General features: G+C 57.4%; 1 protein-coding gene across 1 annotated transcript in view; it reads right to left on the bottom strand.

The window, feature by feature from the left end:
- Positions 1–156: 156 nt before the first annotated feature.
- Positions 157–18160, bottom strand: part of SULT2B1 (sulfotransferase family 2B member 1) — a 30719-nt gene continuing 12715 nt past the window's right edge. Inside the window, exons 2-7 of the mRNA XM_047836453.1 lie at positions 12016–12155; positions 7635–7843; positions 5887–6013; positions 5294–5388; positions 2088–2268; positions 157–341 (exon numbers count right to left, since the gene is read on the bottom strand). Coding sequence (XP_047692409.1) covers positions 160–341; positions 2088–2268; positions 5294–5388; positions 5887–6013; positions 7635–7843; positions 12016–12155 — 934 coding nt within the window. The 3' untranslated portion in view covers positions 157–159. The remainder of the gene's footprint in view (positions 342–2087; positions 2269–5293; positions 5389–5886; positions 6014–7634; positions 7844–12015; positions 12156–18160) is intronic.

Here is an 18160-nt window from a genome sequence, read left to right as displayed (position 1 = left end):
CCTCCCTCAGACTCCCTGGAGGAGCCAGGCGCCCAGCGTGGGGGTCCCCCTACCCCGGCGGCCTCCTCCCCTCGCGCGCCCCCTGCCGGCCGTCCACCGGCGCGCCGCCTCCAGAGCGCATCGAGAGTCGGGGCAGGAGCGATGCGTTTATTCTCAAGGTCACAGGTCCGGGGGGTGCTCGGAGGCCTGGGCTGGGGTGGGGCTGGGATCGGGGTCCGGGCTGGCGTCCTCGGGGTCGTCCCAGGGGAAGGTGGGCAGCCCCCGCATCTGCTCCCGGTAGACGCGGTCGAAGGCTTCGCTCTGTGCCACCGTAAAGTGGTTCTTCCAGTCGCCGCACACCCCTGGAGGGGAGGGAGGGGCGGCGAGGGGAGGGAGGGGCGGCGAGGTGAGGCCCGGCGGGGTCATCCCCCGCGCCCCACATCCCAGCACCCTCTTGCCCACCTCCGGGCCTTGGCCAGGAGCACCTCCCCGCTTCCTTTTCATCTCCACGTTTTTGCCCGTTTACCTCCTACTGATGGCTGCCTCTCACGCTGGCCTCCAGTCACCTGGCCAGACCCCTGGGCACCCGTATTGCCCCCTCCTTCCCTTGGCTCCCCCCCCCCCCCCCCGCCCCGCCTCTCCTTTCAGTAGACCTGTTGCCTTCCTCCTCCAGCTTTACCCCCTGACCCCTTAAATCGCTCTGCCCAGAACCTCCCCCTCCCGCTCCAGCATTTCCTGGCTCCCTGTCCCTAACCTCCCTGGCTGGAAAAGGGCATCCTCACTCCGGGGCTCCCACAACACCCACGCTACCTCCGTGATGGCTCTGCCCATTGGGGATGTACCCACACGCCCGTGCCAGGGAACGCGCGGAAGGGTGGCTTCCTCGGTTTCCCTCCTTAACCCTCCTGGCGACCCAGCAGGCGAGGGGCGTGACCTCTGCCCCTTCCACGGGCGCAGGGGGCCCTCGGGGCCGGCGTCGTGCTTCTCACCTGGGGCCAATGTCATTTGGATGGCAGTATTTTGAATTACATGACGCCCCCTAGTGAGGGGTGGGGGTGGGGCTCCCTGTGATAGGCTGAATAATCCGTCTCCCCCCCCCCCCCCCATGTCCACGTCCTGGTCTTTGGAACCTATGAATATGTGACCTTACAAGAGGGACTTTGCAGGTGTCATTGGTTAAGGATGGAGATTTATCCAGGCAGACCCACAAGGGTCCCTATAAGAAGACGGGGAGGGGCGCCCGGGGGGTGGGGGAGGGTGGTTCCATCAGGTTGAGTGTCCGACTCTTGATCTGGGCTCAGGACACGATCTCATGGTTTGTGAGTTCGAGTCCCCCGCATGGATGGTGCGGAGCCTGCTTGGGATTCTCTCTCTCTCTCTCTCTCTCTCTCTCTCTCTCCCTCTGTCTGTCTCTGCCCCTCCCCTGCTTGCTCTCTCTTGGTCTCTCTCAAAACAAACATAGGGAGAAAAAGAAAAAGCAAAAGAGGCGGGAGGCTTAGAGTCTGGGATTGGAAGACTGCCACCCTTCTGATCGGAAGACCGCTGAGGGGCGAGGAGCCCAGCGGTCCGTGTGGGGCTGGAAACGGAAAAGGCAGGGAACAGATTCTCCCCCCTGGAGCCTCCAGAAGGACCCGTCCCCCTGACACTTTTGATTTTTAACCCAGGGACACTGATTTGGGACTTCTGACCAGAGCTGTAAGGGAATAAACGTGGGTTGTGTTAAGCCGCTAAGTTTGTGGTCTTGTAGCAGGAATAGGAACGAAGACACTCCCTCCCCCCCCCTTCCCGTAATCCGAGCGCTAGAATGTTTCTGGGCTGAACCTTAACACTAAGAAGGATTCACTAAGACTCTATATAGCCTCAGGACGGTTCAGTCCTGGCTGTGCCCTTGGGACAGGGCCGTTTTGGAGCTCTCTGGATGCCGGGCCCTGTGCTAAGCCCTGGGGGGGCGGGGGGGGGGTCCCTCACGACCTTGTGAAGGCAGTGCTGCTCAGAGCGACCCCACGTTTCAGCTGGGAAAACCGAGGCCCAGAGAGGTGACATGACCGCCCCAAGGTGCACAGCCAGGCGGTGGCCGGGTGAGCCTTGGAACCCCAGAGCCCCCGCACCTTTCCGGAGGAAGGCGCCGTGGCGTTGGTCCAGCAGGCTGGGGGGCAGCAGAGTGAAGTTGGACATGGCGTTGGCCTTCATGGCGCCGAAGGCCGAGTGTGCCACGACGGAGTCCAGCGCCTCCTTGCCCAGCGGCCGGCCCAAAAACTGGCATATGTCCTGCAGGGAGCTGTGGAGGTCCTGCGGGGGCCGGGGAGGGGGGTCAGGGAGGCCGGGCGGAGGGAGGGGACCCCAGGCAAGGAAGGAGCACCAGACCCAGAATCTGGATGTCCGAGTCCCCGACCCAGAGCCGTCGGGGTGGCTCTGCTGCTTTGCCTCAGTTTCCCCACCACCAAGCCGAGGGATGGGGCGATGGCTTCCGAGAGTTTTCGCAGGCTGGGGGTTTCGGAGGGTTCCGCGGGTGGGAGGGAAGGGGCAGAGCCGGGGCAGAGGTCAGTTGGGCAGCTGGTGCACAATCACCCCCCACTCAGGTTAGAAGTGGGGGTCAGCCTGTCTGTGCCCCAGATCTGCACCTCCCCCCCGGGTGCCCATCCCGGAAGAGCAGCCTCACTCACTGGGTCACAGGACCAGATTCCCAGCCCGGCCTCCCCTCTCTTACTCCCCCTCCCCCCACACCCCTGTCAGTCTCCCTCTGCTCATCCCCTCTGTTCTCGGCGCCCTTGCACTGGGCCTGCCTTGTCCTCTCCCCGTGGACTCACGACTCGGCCTCCTCCCTGGCTTCCCTGCCTCCAGGCGCCCACACCCAAAGCTGCTCCCGGCCCCCCTGTGGCTCCCCAGTGCCCTGGGACAAGAGTCCCGGCCCCCAGGCCTGGCTTTCAAGGACAGAAGTGGTCTGGCCTGGCCTGGCCTCTAATTCCAGAACTTAACCATTCCCTGCATTTTCCTCCCTGCAGCCTTGGTGGGGGGTGGCCGAGAATACCCCCTGGCACCCTCCTCCACCAGGCAAACTTCCCCACCCAGATACAGCTCAACCATCACCCTCCTCCTGGCAACGATCGATCGTTCAGGCCACGTGGATTGAGGGGCGCCTGGGGGGCTCAGTCCATTGAGCGTCCGACCTCGGCTCAGGTCACGATCTCACCGTCCACGGGTTTGAGCCCCATATCTGTGCTGTCAGCACAGAGCGCACTTCGGGACTTCTGTCTCCCTCTCTCTCTCTCTGCCCCTCACCCTCTCTCTCTCTCTCTCATATCTGTGCCAAGCCCGCCAATAGCTTTGCAGACAGGTGTCATTACCCCGGTCAGTAAATGGAGGCCCAGAGAGGGGAAGACACTCGTCCAGGGTCACACAGCTAGGGAGGAACTCAGATTTCCGTGCCCGAAGCCCACGCTTCCCTCCTCTGTCTCGCCGCCTTCCCTGATACTTAGTGCCCAGGACAGTTAGCCTTCTCGTCAGCGCCTCCAGCTCCGGTTTTCCAGGCCATTCCTGGTTTCGCAACCCTACATCCCTTTATCTTCTTGAACCACCGGCGTGTCCCAGAAATTCTAACATGTGTGCAGTTCCTCACACGCCAGGGGCAGCCCAGAAGCTCTGCCAGGCTGCATGGCCCAGTTTTGGGCTTTGGAGAAAAAAGCTCGATGAAACCAAAACAAAACAAAACAAAACAAAACAAAACAAAACAAAGCGGGGGGGGGGGGAGGGAATGGGGGGGTGGCGGTTAACGCCAAACATCTTGTCTGGACCTTTCCATCAAAAGACGTTTACCGGGGTGGGCAAAAGACTCAAGGCAGGTTGTCAACTGTCCCCCAGCTTCCTCCTCCATAAAACAGGGGTACTAACAATATTGGGGTGCACCCTTTACAATTCTATTTTTTGCAGATCCAAACGGGTCCAATATGGGCAGCTGTAGGTGGTTCTAGCTAATCTGTGACTCGCCTGTCCACACGCTGAAGATTAAGTGAGGTGTTTGGTGCGTGGTATTCTCGCTATTGCCAATCCCACAGGTCCCGCCTCGGGACCTAGTCGCTTTTACTTTGCGCACTATATTAACACTTTGGGGTACCTTGTCAGATGGTCGTGCTATGCCGGGGGCTCCCTACGGCAACCTCACGAGCTGGCATTTTCCCATCCATTTTAAGGATGGGACGTCTGAGGCTCTGAGAGATTTGGGGGGACGTTAACTGCTTTGTCGGACACAAACATTCAGGTGCTTCCCCCTCCAAAAAGTACCGGCAGAAAGCATCCAAAAAAAAAAAAAAAATACATGAGGAGCGCCTGGGTGGCCCAGTCGGTTAAGCATCCGACTCCCGTCTGACGGTTCGGGAGTTCGAGCCCCGCGTCGGGCTCTGTGTTGACAGCTCAGAGCCTGGAGCCTGCTTCCCATTCTGTGTCTCCCCCTCTCTCCACCCCCCCCCCCAAATAAAATAAAATCCATGACGTGTACATACAAGAAGGAAACATGTCTGGGGAGCTTGGGGAAGGGGCATGTAAGGGGACCCTCTCGGGTGCCCAGCTTCTGGAAACATCTTTGTTAAGGACCTGGAATGGACGGGCGTGTTCGCTGGGGGCTGTGCCCCCAGAAGCCCGGCATCCTCCTGGCAGCGGGGCAAAGCAGTGGGCATTCTGGCACGGCACTTCTTCCAGGGAACTCTCCCTGATTGCCCCAGCCGGAAGGCATCTCTCTCCCAGGTGCCTGCTCCGGGGACGTCTGGTGGGGTCCGGACAGGATCCCCGTCTAACTCCAAAGGCTCAGGGCCCACCCCTGGCTCCCACCTCCTCAGAGAAAAGCCAAGGTCCCTGCTGTGTCTCCCACCCCCACCCCTACCCCCACTCAGGCGGCTCTGGCCACATCCTTCTTTGCTCCCCTTGGAAACACATCAAGCGTGTGCTGTCACCTCAGGGCCTTTGCACTGGCGGGTTCCCTCTGCCTGAGACCCCCCCCCCCAACCAGCTATGCCCCGGGTCGTCCTTGACCTTCAGATCTTTGCTTAAGTGTTATCTTCTCCCGGAGGCCTCCCCAACCGCCCTATTTAAAATTGTGCCCCCACACATTCCTTATCTTCCTTTCCGCCTTGCCTTTTCTCTCTGCTCTCCAGCTGCCATCTGTTTTCTTTGTTTGCCCATGGCCCCTCTCCTGCTCCCTGGCTCAGGACTCTGCTCTGTTCACCGCTGTGCCCCCAGTACCTGGTGTGCTGGGGGAAGGGAAGGGGGCGGGAGGAGGGGAGGGGGAGGGAGGCGCCGGGTGGGGGTGGGGGCGCGGGATCACCTGCTGCAGTTCCTCGTAGGTGATGAACAGGAAGTTCTCTTTGCCCTTCATCCGAATCCAGCCCTTAATGTGGTCGAACCAGGAGCCAAACTGCACTGCGGGGCGGAGGGGCAGGCGGATGAGGGCCCGGGCAGCAGGGCCACCCCCGCTGGGGGACCAGGGGGGCCTGACTAGCCCCCCACGTGGCCCCGGGCATGGTGCCTCGGGGCTGGATGCCTCCCCCAAGCCCCCCCCCCACATCTGGCCCCCGGAGAGAGAACCTTTGTCTCCCCATCCCTCTCTGTTTCTGCCCCTTTTCTGCATTTCTGTCTCTGTTTCTTCCTTTCTCTGTATCTGTGTGTCTGTGTGTCTCCGTTTCCTTCTGTCTCCTGCTTACTCTGGGCCTCTCAGTCTCTCTCCACTTCTTTCTCCCCATTGCTGTGTCTGTCATCGTCGCCCGGTCTCTTACACACCTGTCGCCTTCACTGTTAATCTCGCCCTGTATCCCTGCCTCTCTCTCTCTCTCCTTCTTACCCCCTCCCCTGCCCCCTTCCTGTCTGGGCCCAAGAGGGGCACCCCTTCCGGGAAGACCCCCACTCTGCCCCAGTCCTCACCTTCGCCTTTGAGAAAGTTCTGCAGGAACTGGTCAGGTGTGCCGGGGTCCTTCAACTGCCCGGCGATCTTGGAGTAATGATACAGCGAGACCACCACGTCCCGGGGGTTCCGGCCCATGTAGATCGCCTGCGTATGGGTGTTGGGGAGAGGGGAGAAGGTGTCGCACACAGGCAGGACCCCACCCCAAAGACTGCATGCCCCCAAGCCTTCTCTGTTTCTGGGCCTGCAGCAGGAAGGCCTCAGGGTAGACTTCTCAGGGGACTTTTCCGCCAACAGTGGCTTAGATCAAGTTCATCTCATCCCAGAGGATGGGGAGACCTCCCTGCAGCCACATTCCAACAGGACACGGGGACTGTTCCCGGACCAGGCAGGGTGACAGGTTGGCTTCAAGGGAATTAAGACCAGAGGACGGGGGCGGGGGGTGGGCCAGGGGGTGCCGGGTGGCTCAGTCGGTTGGGCATCCGGCTCTTGATTTCGGCTCAGGTCATGATCTCTCGGTTGGCAAGATGGAACCCCACATTGGGCTCTGTGCTCTCAGCATGGAGCCTGCTTGGGACTCTCTCTGTCCCTCTCTTTCTGCCCCTCCCTACCCCTCTCTAAATACATAAAACAGGAGGAGGAAGGCATGGGGGGCTCAGGATGGGGGTGATCAAGGTGAGAGGCACTGACCCTCTTCGCCTCTGGCCCTGGCGTTCAAGGCTCTGACTCCCTGGCTCCTAGCTGATTACCAGCTTCCTATTCCACAACCAAGCCTGCGTCAGCCCCACCAGATGGCTCCTTTCCTGGCCACCGTCTCCTTCCCCACGACCACGGTCAGCCACCCGGGCGGTCCGCCCCGACAAACACCCCGGGATGCCAAGGCTCGCGTGTCATCCCATGTCGCTGCCGGGAGGGTCAGGCAGCTCTGCTCTGGGACAGACACCTGGACGCTGACCCACACGCCTCCTTCCGCCACTGACTTCAGCCTCGGTCCTTTTGCTGGGATTCTCTGTGGCCGTGGGTGCAGCAGCTTGGCCGAGATCTGGGCCTCCTCGCAGCAAAGCCGTGAACCTGACCGGGCGGGGGGGGGGGGTCCCGGGGGGCCTCCTCTGTCTACACTCGCTTCCTTGGTGATGCGACCAGTCTCCTGCCTTTAATGGCCCCGTCCACCTCTGTGTCGAGCAGCCAATTCCAGAGACGCGTGTCCTATCGAATCCTGATTCGGTTGCAACCCTCCACCTGGACGTCCACGGGCCGTGACAGAGCTCCCGCCTTCCCCCGAGCCTCTCTCCCGGCCTCCCCAAGTCAGTTGACATCAGCATCATCTTCCCAGTTGCTCAAACCAAACGCCCTAGAGTCACCCTTGACTCATCTGGTTCACACCCACGCCCCATCTGCCAGCAAATCCTACTGCTGGTTCAACCTTCAACATACAACCCCAGCTCAGCCTCTTCTCTTCACCTCCGCGCGGGCCACCCCTTCCCACTCCGTGGGGCCCACCGTTGCCTCCCACCTGCGCGCTCTGCCCTCCTCGCCCACCCCTGCGGGCTGTTCGTGAAGTCATCACCTTTGCCCACGAGGAGATTTTTCTTCTCTATTCTCTCGGCCTGCCACCCTTTAGAACGTGGGCTTGCGAGGCAGGCATTGCTGCGCGTTTGTTTACTGCCGTTCTAGATCAGGCACATAGTAGGTGCTCCGTAAATACCGTGCTGAATTCACCCCTCGGTTATGCGCTCCCCCACCCCCACACGCCTCCCTCCTCCTGTACCTTGGCCTTGGAGGTGAAGAAGGCTTTGGCAAAGAGCTGGATGGGGAGGTGAGAACTCATGAGGCGGGGTCTGGGCTGGTCCGAGAGTCTGAAGGCACCCAGGACGGTCTCACACCAGGGCGCCCGCTTCCAGATGGGCACCGAGCGGATCCAGGATGGGTCCCCGTCCTTTAGGATTAAGCTGAGGATCTCAATCATCCAGTTGGTCCCTGTCAGGAGAAATTGGGCCAATCAATCAAAGGGTGGGGACGGGTGCAGGGGAGAGGGGCGGGGAAACAGACAGAGTCGTGTTGGGCTTTACAGCGCCATTCGCTACGGAGGTTGACGGCCCAGAGCCTCACAGCTGGCGGCGAGGCGAGGAAGTGACAGAGACAGGCTGGCCGTCCACCCGACCCCATTTCCTTTCCCCACCAGGGAGATGAGGGGACCCCACTTCTCCGGCCTCTCCGGCAGCTACATGCGGGGCCGTGTGACCGAGTTCTGGCCAAGGAAGTGCAGGTGGCAGCCATTTCCAGGGCTGGCCCATAAACACCTCCTACGTGTCCCCCCCTCCCCCCCGCCACTCTCTCTTCTTCCCTCTCTGCTGGCTGGATGCGGGGACCCAGTGGAAACTGGGGCTCCCGGGGATGGCAAGCCATGAGATGGAAGGAGCCAGAATGCCTGAGGCAGCCTGGATTTCCCCCAACTTCCCTCCATCCCTCCACCAACTGGAGGTTGAGGAAATGACACAGAAGGTTCTAGCAGGCCTTCGTGTCTGAGATTCCGCGGCTCGCGGATGAGGACAGAAGCATCGTGCCCAAACACAGAGGGAGCTGGAATTAAATCCAGGCATCTGGACTTAAAATCTCAGCTCTCTTCACTGCCCCTTCTCGGGAGGAGCCCCTTGATCTCTGTGGGGACACCCGTGTGTCACGTAGCAGGAAGGGATCTCATCAAATGGCCCAGTTCACACGTCCGGATTCCACGAGGATATAGGCAGGTCAGATGAGAAATAGAAAAAAATAAGAATAATATTGACAATCACCTGTCATTAGTATCATATTGCCCTGGATTCTCTGTGGGTTTTTTTTTTTTTTTTTTAAGTAATCTCCGTGACCAACGTGGGGCTCGAACCCACGAACCCCAGGTCAAAGAATCACACGCTCCGCCGACTGAGCCAGCCAGGCGCCCCTCTAGTTCCCTGGATTCTAACAATAACCCCGCCCGCGTTCTTAATGGGTTGCCTCTCGCCTCCAAATTCATTCTTGGTTGCCCTGTTTTGGGATATTGGGGCCGGACCCTGTGAACGGTTCTCCGGCAGCGGCCAGTAGAGGGCGCTGGAGGAACCCCGCAGGAGGACGGGGTTCCCTTCCAGGTTCTCCCGGGCCCTTCCCTGCTGCTCTCGTGACCGGACAGCGGCCAGCAGTGCCGCGGACCCCCAGTGACCCTTTCTCCCTCCGCCACCGCCCCCCCCACCCCGGCAGATTTCCTTGGGGGCTCTGCTTCAGCCCAAGGGGACTGGCTGATCCCTGTATGGGCTCTTCCTGTGTCCCCTGGGGCTCTCTTCACCTCTTGGTAGTTTAATCCTCCCTCACTTGTTTAAAAAAAATTTTTTTTTAAATGTTTATTTGTTTTTGAGACAGAGACAGACAGAGCATGAACGGGGGAGGGTCAGAGAGAGAGAGGGAGACACAGAATCCGAAGCAGGCTCCAGGCTCCCAGTGGTCAGCACAGAGCCCCACGTGGGGCTCACTCGTGAACCAAGAGATCGTGACCTGAGCCGCAGTCGGTCACTTAACCAACTGAGCCACCCAGGTGCCCCTCAACAGTCTCATTTTAAGGATTTACCCAAGATAAATGAAAACACATCTGCATGCGTGGAATTGCACACAAAGCTTCATAGCAGGTGTATTCATTCATACCTACCCCAATCTGGGAACAACCCCAATGTCCTTCAAGAGATGAATGGATATACCACAGTCCATCCATAGAATGGAATACTTCTCGGCAGTAAAAAAAAAGAAAAAAAAATCCAAGAGTTTGGATGAATCGAAAGTAGAATATGCCGAGTGAAAGAAATCGGTCTCCAAAGATGCACACAGTATGAGCCCATCTGTGTGACATTCTGGAAAAGGCAAAACTCGGTGGGGGGGGGGGGGGGCGTAAGCCGCCATGGTTGCCGGGGGCTGGCGGTGAGGGAGGAGCAGACCATGAACGGGTGTGAAGGGATTTTGGGGGTGAGGGAGCTGTTCTGTATCTTGGTTGCGATGGGGGTTGTATGACCGTAGGTGTCTCTCAAAACTCAGAACTCTGAGGGAAATGGAAATGAATGGCCATGTTCCTAGAAGCATTACCTCCTGACCGTCAAAGAGCGCAGACAACCCAAGTGTTGATCAACTGACCAATGAATAAACAAAAAAGCAGTAGGCCCAGGGGGCGCCTGGGAGGCTCAGTTGGTTAAGGGTCTGACTTCAGCTCAGGTCATGATCTCACAGTTCGTGAGTTCGAGCCCCGCGTTGGGCTCTGTGCCCACGGCTCGGAGCCTGGAGCCTGATTCAGATTCTGCGTCTTCCTCTCTCTCTCTGCCCCTCCCCCACTCGTGCTCTGTCTCTCAAAAGTCACTAAACATTAAAAAAATGAAAAAAAAAATGGGGCGCCTGGGTGGCTCGGTCTGTTAAGCGTCCGACTTCGGCTCAGGTCATGATCTCACGGTCCGTGAGTTCGAGCCCCGCGTCGGGCTCTGTGCTGACCGCTCAGAGCCTGGAGCCTGCTTCAGATTCTGTGTGTCTCCCTCTTTCTCTGACCCTCCCCCGTTCATGCTCTGTCTCTCTCTGTCTCAAAAATAAATAAACGTTAAAAAAGAAAGAAAGAAAGAAAAATAGTACGAACCATACTTGGCCATAAACAGGAACAAAGCCCTGACCCGCGCTACCACATGGATGAGCCCCCAAAACATGCTAAATGAAAGAAGGCAGACGTGAAGGCAAATCCATAGAGTCAGAGAGCAGGTTAATGGTTGCCTAAGGTTTGGGGTCGGGGAGGTGGGGTTTGAGGAGTGATGGCTTATGGGTATCTTGTTCTAAATGTTCTAAAATGGATTGTGGTGACGTGTTGCACAAATCCGTGAATACATTACTGCCATACAATTGTACACTTTATTTTTTAAAGATTTTTTTAATGTTCATTTTATCTGTTTATTTTATTAATAAAAATTTTTTAAATTATTTTTAACGTTTCATTTATTTTTGAGACAGGGAGAGACAGAGCATGAACAGGGGAGGGTCAGAGAGAGGGAGACAGAATCTGAAACAGGCTCCAGGCTCTGAGCTGTCAGCACAGAGCCCGACGCGGGGCGCGAACTCCCGGACTGAGAGATCATGACCTGAGCCGAAGTCGGCCGCTGAACTGACTGAGCCACCCAGGTGCCCCCTAATGTTTATTTATTTGAGAGACAGAGAGAGAGAGAGAGAGAGAGAACACAAGAGGGGAGGGGAAGAGGGAGAGGGGAGAGGATCTGAAGCGGGCTCTGGGCCTCAAGCCTCCCCCGACCCCCGGGCCTTGGCGTGTGCCATTCCTCCGTCGTCTAGGACACCCTTTCCCACTCAAACGCCTCTGCGGCTTCCAGATCTCCGCACGAACATCTTCTCCCCCTCAAAGCCTGCGCTCATCCCCCAGACGGTCTCTTGTTACCTACATTCAACGCTCTCTGCACCTTTCCTCGAGGTTACCCCCCACCCCAACCCTAATTATATAGTCAAAGGAGTGAGCGCGGGTTTACATAAGCCTGTCTCGCCGGAGAAACTGACAAATGTCTCCCCAGTTCACAGCGGCGTCTGCACCCATGGCAGAGAATAAGCAGCGTTTCGGGGAGGGAGGGAGAAAATGAAGACCGTCCCTCCCTCCGCCCCCACTTCCTTCCGCAAATATTTACTGAATGGGTGCCAGGCACCGAGTTAGGCTCCAAGAATACAGCCGCGATCCAGGCACACTAAGCTGTCTGTCCTCCAAGAGCTCATGTTCTAGTGGGGGGGGGGGGGGGGGAGGAGATCAGAGGCTAAATCAACAACCAAAAACACAGCCAAGTGGCCGGTGGCGACAGGGGCTGAGAAGAAGAGTAGAGGCGAGTTTAAGGGGATAGAGCGGGACACGGTGGGGACAGGTGCTGCAACCCCGGAGGCCCCGGGAAGGCTTCCCCGAGGACTATGAGCCCACTTGGTTGTGGGGGCGGAAGAGCGACACCTAGCGGAGGGGTCCGCCAGTGCAAACGCCCAAGCTCCAGGTTCTGAGCGGATTCAGGCCTTCCCCCCACTGTTTCCTCTGCCTCCTTCCCCTGGGTGCTCCCTTCTCAGCCTCTGTGGCCACCTCCCCACCCCCACCCCCAGCAACCCCTCCCAGCAGGTACCTGACTTGGGGTAGGTGATGATGAAGATGTCGTCGTCCTGCACATCAGCGTTCTCGACCATGCGGATGCTCTCGGGTGAGTAGATGCCCATGGGGAAGGGGATCCCTTGGTACCTGAAGTATTCGCCTGACAACTTCTGGCTGTAGGAATATGGGGGAGACACGGTGAGGACCGGGGAGGAGATGAGGACTGAGGTCACCCATGGAGGCGCGGTGGGGGGGGGGGGTCGGCAGAGAAATCTCAGGGCGGGAGGGATGGTGAGTCAGGGAGACGGGGGAGGGGTACCCCCCTAGCTAGAGAATCCTGGCCACAAACTTTCTCTGAACCTCATCTCTTCATCTGCCAACTGGGAATGGTTTACCAGAACCCCACAACAATCCTATGCGGTGACAGTGATTAGCATCCCCCTTTTAGGAATGAAGAGAGCGAGGCACAGAGAGGTTGGGTGGCTTTCCCAAAGCCACACAGCCGGTGGAACATGGAACACTTCACATCTGCAAAGTGGGGCTAAGTGCTTTCCTTATATCGATTCTTTGGCCCAACCCTCGAGGGAGAGGCGAAGTCACCCCCTCCCCCCGCCATGTTACCAACGAGGAAATCGAAGCCACAGAAATGATGTGTCGTGCCCACTCTTTTGTGCAAGGCCACAGGGCTGGCAAAGCCCACTTATGAAACCCCATCCAGGGGTCACCATGAGGCTGAGATGCCCTTTTCATTTTTTTTAGGTTTATGTACTCATTTTGAGAGAGAGAAGGAACGGGTGCAAGTGGGGTAGGGACAGAGAGAGAGAGAGAGAGAGAGAGTCCCAAGCAGGATCCCCACTGCCAGCCCAGAGCTCAACGCGCGGCTTGAACTCATGAAACGGGACATCGCGACCTGAGCCGAAATCAAGAGTCTGGTGCCCAACAGCCTGAGCCACCCAGGTGCTCCCAGGATTTTATTTTTTTTAATTTTTTTTAAAGAAATTAACACATGCTTTTATTTATTTATTTTCTTTTTCAGGATTTTATTTTTAAGTAATCTCTACACCCCAAGGCGGGGCTTGAACTTACAACCCTCAGGCTCAACCGTGGCACCCCTACCGAGTGAGCCAGCCAGGCACCCCCCCCCCCCACCCCTGCAACTGAAAGTGTTACGCTTCAGCCCCTCACTTGAGCTGCCTTTCCGGAAAAAGCCCACCAAGCGACCACAGGGCCATACCCGGAAGTAACATTTTCCCGGGTGAGCTGTTTTAAAAGCAATCCACGTACCCCACTGTGTCTTTCCACCCGGAGCTTCCCCCCGGGGGGTCTCCTGCCCGTGGCATGGGAGAGGGGGTGGGCATTTGGGGGACCTGGCACAGAGCCAGCTTTGGATCCTCTGTCCGCCCCCTCCCCTGCCCCTCCCCTACTTCGGACCGTCTGTCTCCCTCTGACTCTGCCCCTGCCCCACTTGGGTGCCCACGGGCTCTCTCTCTCTCTCTCAAAAATAAATAACCATTAAAAAAAACCCAGCAAGGTGACGCAGAGGTGGGGATACTTTTTACTGAGTTTCCCTGGGGGTATTTATCAGGTCCGCAGTCAGGGAGCGTGGTCTCATTCGTGCAGGCCGGCTGGCTGCAGGAATTCCAGAAGAGTTCCCAGCAGTCGCATCGCCGCCTCACCTGTCCTAGGGCGTCTGGCGTGAAAGTATGTGCGGGAGGAGGAGACACAGGTTCAAAGGGGATGAAGCCAGAAGCTACTCTGTGTCATTTTTCTGGAACGTTAGGAGCGTCTGTCAGCTTTCAAAATGAGACAAGTTGCTGTCACTTGCTCCCTCCCCCTAAATCAACATCCCTCCCCGCCACCTAGGCTTGGAGTCGCACACATTGGTTCCTCGCCTTAAGGAGGACCCCTTCCGGCCGGTGTAAGCTTCCCTGCCCCCCGCAGAACTCGATCTGAGTTCTGAGCGCGACACCGTGCTACTTTGCGTTGGTGTCCCGCTATAATACACGGAGGACAATACATTGAAATGGGGGGGGGGGTACGTGTGTAAGTAGGTTACACTGCCTGTGGGTTGCATTTCGGGATAGTAAAGAGGCTGTTATATAGACACTCTTGTTATATAAAGAGGGTTGGGGTCCACACAGACGAAAACTCGGAAACACAAGGGGCTGAGCCAAAGATGAGCCACGAGCGTCCAGACCCCATGATTTCAATTATGGGAAGTTCAAGTACAGAAAGTAAGGTAGAAGGTGCTAGAAGGCAGGCGGCAGTTATCCTTGGGAGGAGGGGCTGACAGGGTGGGGGCAGATGGGGGTCTGGTGGCGGTATGCCTACCTTGCAAAATTCCTTGAGTTGTTAGATCCGTGTTTTACTTTAATAAAGTATTCAGTGAACGAATAAACAAAGCAGTAAAGGGGAGGGGGGGGGAGCCTTCCCATTAAAACACCTGTCTTAATTTTATTTTTTAACTATTTATCTATTTACCTTAAAACCACTGTTGTTTCTTTTCAAATGTTTGTTTATTGGGGGGGGGGCAAGCAGGGGAGCGGCAGAGAGAGAGAGAACCCCTGCTAATTTTGTTAAAAAAATAAGGACAGTGGGAAAATATAATGCGTCAATAGAGACAAAAATATTAAAATGGAGCCCTGCATTCAATAAATCTGGGCGAGAATTACTGTTTGGGGGCTTTCTTAAGATTTTTGGGGCACCTGGGTGGCTCGGTCGCTTGAGCGTCCGACTTCGGCTCAGGTCATGATCTCACAGTTCGTGGGTTCGAGCCCCGCGTCGGGCTCTGTGCTGACGGCTCGGAGCCCGGAGCCTGCTTCGGATTCTGGGTCTCCCTCTCTCTCTGCTCCTCCCCTGCTCACACGCTGTCTCTCTCTCTCTCAAAAATAAATACAGATTTTTTTTAAATTAAAAAAAAAAGAGATTGTATTTTTTAAGTAGTAATCTGTACACCCAACACGGGGCTCAAACTCACAACCCTGAGATCCGGAGTCCTCCATCAGCTGAGTCAGCCGGGCCCTCCTACAATTATCGTGGCCAGACACAGTAATAGAGCTAACGCTGGGCATTGTGTGTGTCCAGAGGAGGGGCACACAGTAGGCCCTCAGCACCTTTTAGTCACTTTACTGCTCAGTGATGACGTCATTTCCCCCCCAAAGGTTGAGTGTGGGTGTGGGCTTGGTGATGTCACTGGTTGCTAGGCAGATGAGCCCAATGCGTGGGCGCTCCGAGGTGGTCAGTTACCATCAGGCCGACTGGGGGCCAAGTGCCTGGGCCTTGGCTCTCTCCGTGCCTTGGGCGGCGGATCTCACCTCCTGAGCCTCGGTTGCCTCATCTGTCAAATGAGGATAATGGTAATCTCTACCCCACGGTTTTAATCGCACCTGAGGATTCAGAGGGATAATCTAGGTTAAGCGCTTGGCTTCTGATAACCACTCCGGAAACGAGCTATTTCAGTCTTTGGTCTGACAGCAACTTGGAGAAATTTCCTCCCCAGTTTACGCGACAGGAAAACGGATCCTGTGCCTGTCAGGAGTCCCTGAAACAGTCTGTGACTGCATACATGAATAAATATGAGGGCATCCCCCTCCCCCAGACCTCCCCCCCCCTCCCAGCGTTTACAACCTGCAAATCGAGGGTCGTCGCCCCACCCCAGGAGGCCCTGGGGGAACATGGTTGGTGCTCAGCCAGTATTTGACTAACTGAATGAATGTGGGGGTTCCTTCGTTCACGTGAACGAAGGAAGGGATTTCCCTAGAAAAAAACGAAGTCAAGTCAAAGAGCTTTTGTTACGACCTTTTCCCTGCCTCAGTGGTTCTCGGTACCCAGCCCTTCAAAAATCCCCTGTCGGGCCTTTAGCGATGCCCAAAGTCTGCTCTCTTTGCAGGCCTCTTTCCAAACCTCACGACCGTGCCCTCTGAGCCCAGAACAAGCAACCGCTCAATAAATGAATCGGTATCCGATAAATAACTGAGGCATGAACGGGGTAGGGTTGGGGCGTCCCTCCGTGTTACGACGGCTACAGATAAGAAAAGGAAGATTAGGAAGGGGAAGTCTCGGCCGAGACTTTATGGCCGAGACCATAAAGCAAGTTCCAGGCAGGGCTGGGATTTGAACCTCAGCCCTGCAGACGGTTTTCTGTTCCAGTCCCCCCTTCCCCACGCACCCCACCCTCCAGCCGAATCTCCCCAGCGTGCTGAGCATCATCCCCCCTTCCGGTCCTTGGGATCTGCCAGTCCTCCAGCCAAGACTTTGGTCCCCTGTCCTCTCGTCTGCGCTAGAGTGTAGAGGCCACGGAGCCCCCGCCTGATTCCCGCGTGGCCGGACCTCACTGGGTGTCCTAGAACAGGTGCCGTGTGCCTTCTCTCCCAACCTTGTAAATCAAACCTGGCCCCGGGGTGACCTTTCCACTCGCTGGGTGACGAGCCCGCCGGGTCCCCACACCGCGTGCCCCACACCAGGCACACAGCAGTCGCTCGATGGGAGCAGAGGCATGGGGGTAACTATTGAGCTGGGTCAGAGGCCTGCAGGAGAAACAGACAGTGGGCTCCACGGCCAGCACGACGGGCAGCTGGCCAAGGACCCACTGGGCCTCCCAGAAGAGGCCTGGCCTGCCCTGCTTGGGAGACGCCCCCCCCCTCCCGGACACGAGAGTCTAATGGCCCAAGGCATCGGCCCTGAGGCTTTCTACCCCACCGTGTGCCAGGCGCTGGCCCTCCTTCTGTGTCCCCACTGCCCCCATCCAGCTCTGGTCTCCTCCTCGCCCCCCGGTCCCTCAACCCAGCCTCCTCAGTCTCGTGGCCTCCAGTCCCTCCCGCCTGTCCATCCCGCACCTGGCCGCAGCCCCTCAGCCCGGAACTCAACGCCCTGCATAGCCTGGGTCTGCCCATTTCTCTGCCCCCCTCAGACCTCTGACTTCCCTCTGCCTCCAGCAGGGGAGGAGGCAGGGGTGGGGGGTGGGGGGCACTCATAAAGAAATTCTTTAATTTAAAAAAATTTTTTTAACATTTATTTATTTATTTATTATTGAGAGACACAGCGTGAGCAGGGGAGGGGCAGAGAGAGAGAGAGAGGGAGACACAGAATCCGAAGCGGGCTCCAGGCTCCCGAGCGGTCGGCACGGAGCCCGACGCGGGGGTCGAACCCACACACCGCGAGATCATGACCTGAGCGGAAGTCAGAAGCTCAACCGACTGAGCCACCCGGGGGGCCCCCACTCATGAAGAGACTCTCAGCCGAGGACACACACACTATCAGACTTCTAGAATCCCATGAAGCGGGTATTGAGAACATCACCTCGTGCCAGAAGGAACGGAGGCCCAGAAAGTTTAACGCGTTTCCCTAAGGCCACACAGCCGCCTTCCTAGGTGGTACCGTACCTGTCAAGGCACCTTCACCCCTTCCCTCTGCCGCGAGGCCACAGTGCGTCCGTCACATTCAGTATTTTATCCCCGGTGCCTGGCACACGACCTGTGCCATGAGCACATCGGTCCCCAGCTCAGATCCCCCAGGGGTGGGGTGCCTCGTCACCATCTCCAGGGGCAGCGACGGTGGGGAAGGCAGACAGGCTGAGGTTGGGTAACCTTGGATTTGAACTCAGGCTCAGCTACCAGCTAGCCCTGTGACCTTGAATAACCTCTCTGGGCTTCTGGACAAGGAGGAAGAATTAAAAGCCAGGGTCACCGGGTCACCTCCTTGCTGATCTCACTGCTTCCAGCGCCCCGCCCCCCCCACCCCCCACCGTGGTCGGTTCTCAGAATTGGTTAGAAACTAACTAGGCTGTTGACTCTCCCTGGTCAGAAACCCTCCCGGCCCTTCAGGCCCAGGCCTGCCCCACAGCCCTTGCACTGACTGATCTGTCTTCCATTGGGTGACTAGCACCCTCACCTCCTGCCTGTGCTCCAAGATCACCCCTGCACTTCGTCTCTGAGGCCTCGGCCACCCGCCGTGTTTATAGCTGAGCCTCCCCCTTCCCCTCCCCCTGCGTCGTTTTCTGGAGCCCTTGAGAGGCTCCCTCCCTCCCTCCCTCGAGGTTTACGTGTTTCTTTCATTGTTGATTGCTTTCCTACTGGCGAGTAAGCTCCCTGAGACCAGGGATTTTAGGCGTTTGTTTTCTTTTGTTTCCCTCTGTCTCGATTCCCAGTGTATCCAAGCACCCGAATACCCAGGGAAGCCCT

The sequence above is a fragment of the Prionailurus viverrinus genome, chromosome E2 (genome assembly GCF_022837055.1).
Source record: "Prionailurus viverrinus isolate Anna chromosome E2, UM_Priviv_1.0, whole genome shotgun sequence".
Taxonomy (NCBI): Eukaryota; Metazoa; Chordata; class Mammalia; order Carnivora; family Felidae; genus Prionailurus; species Prionailurus viverrinus.
The sequence above is the reverse complement of the archived record's forward strand: the minus strand, read 5'-3'. Positions and strand labels throughout refer to the sequence as shown.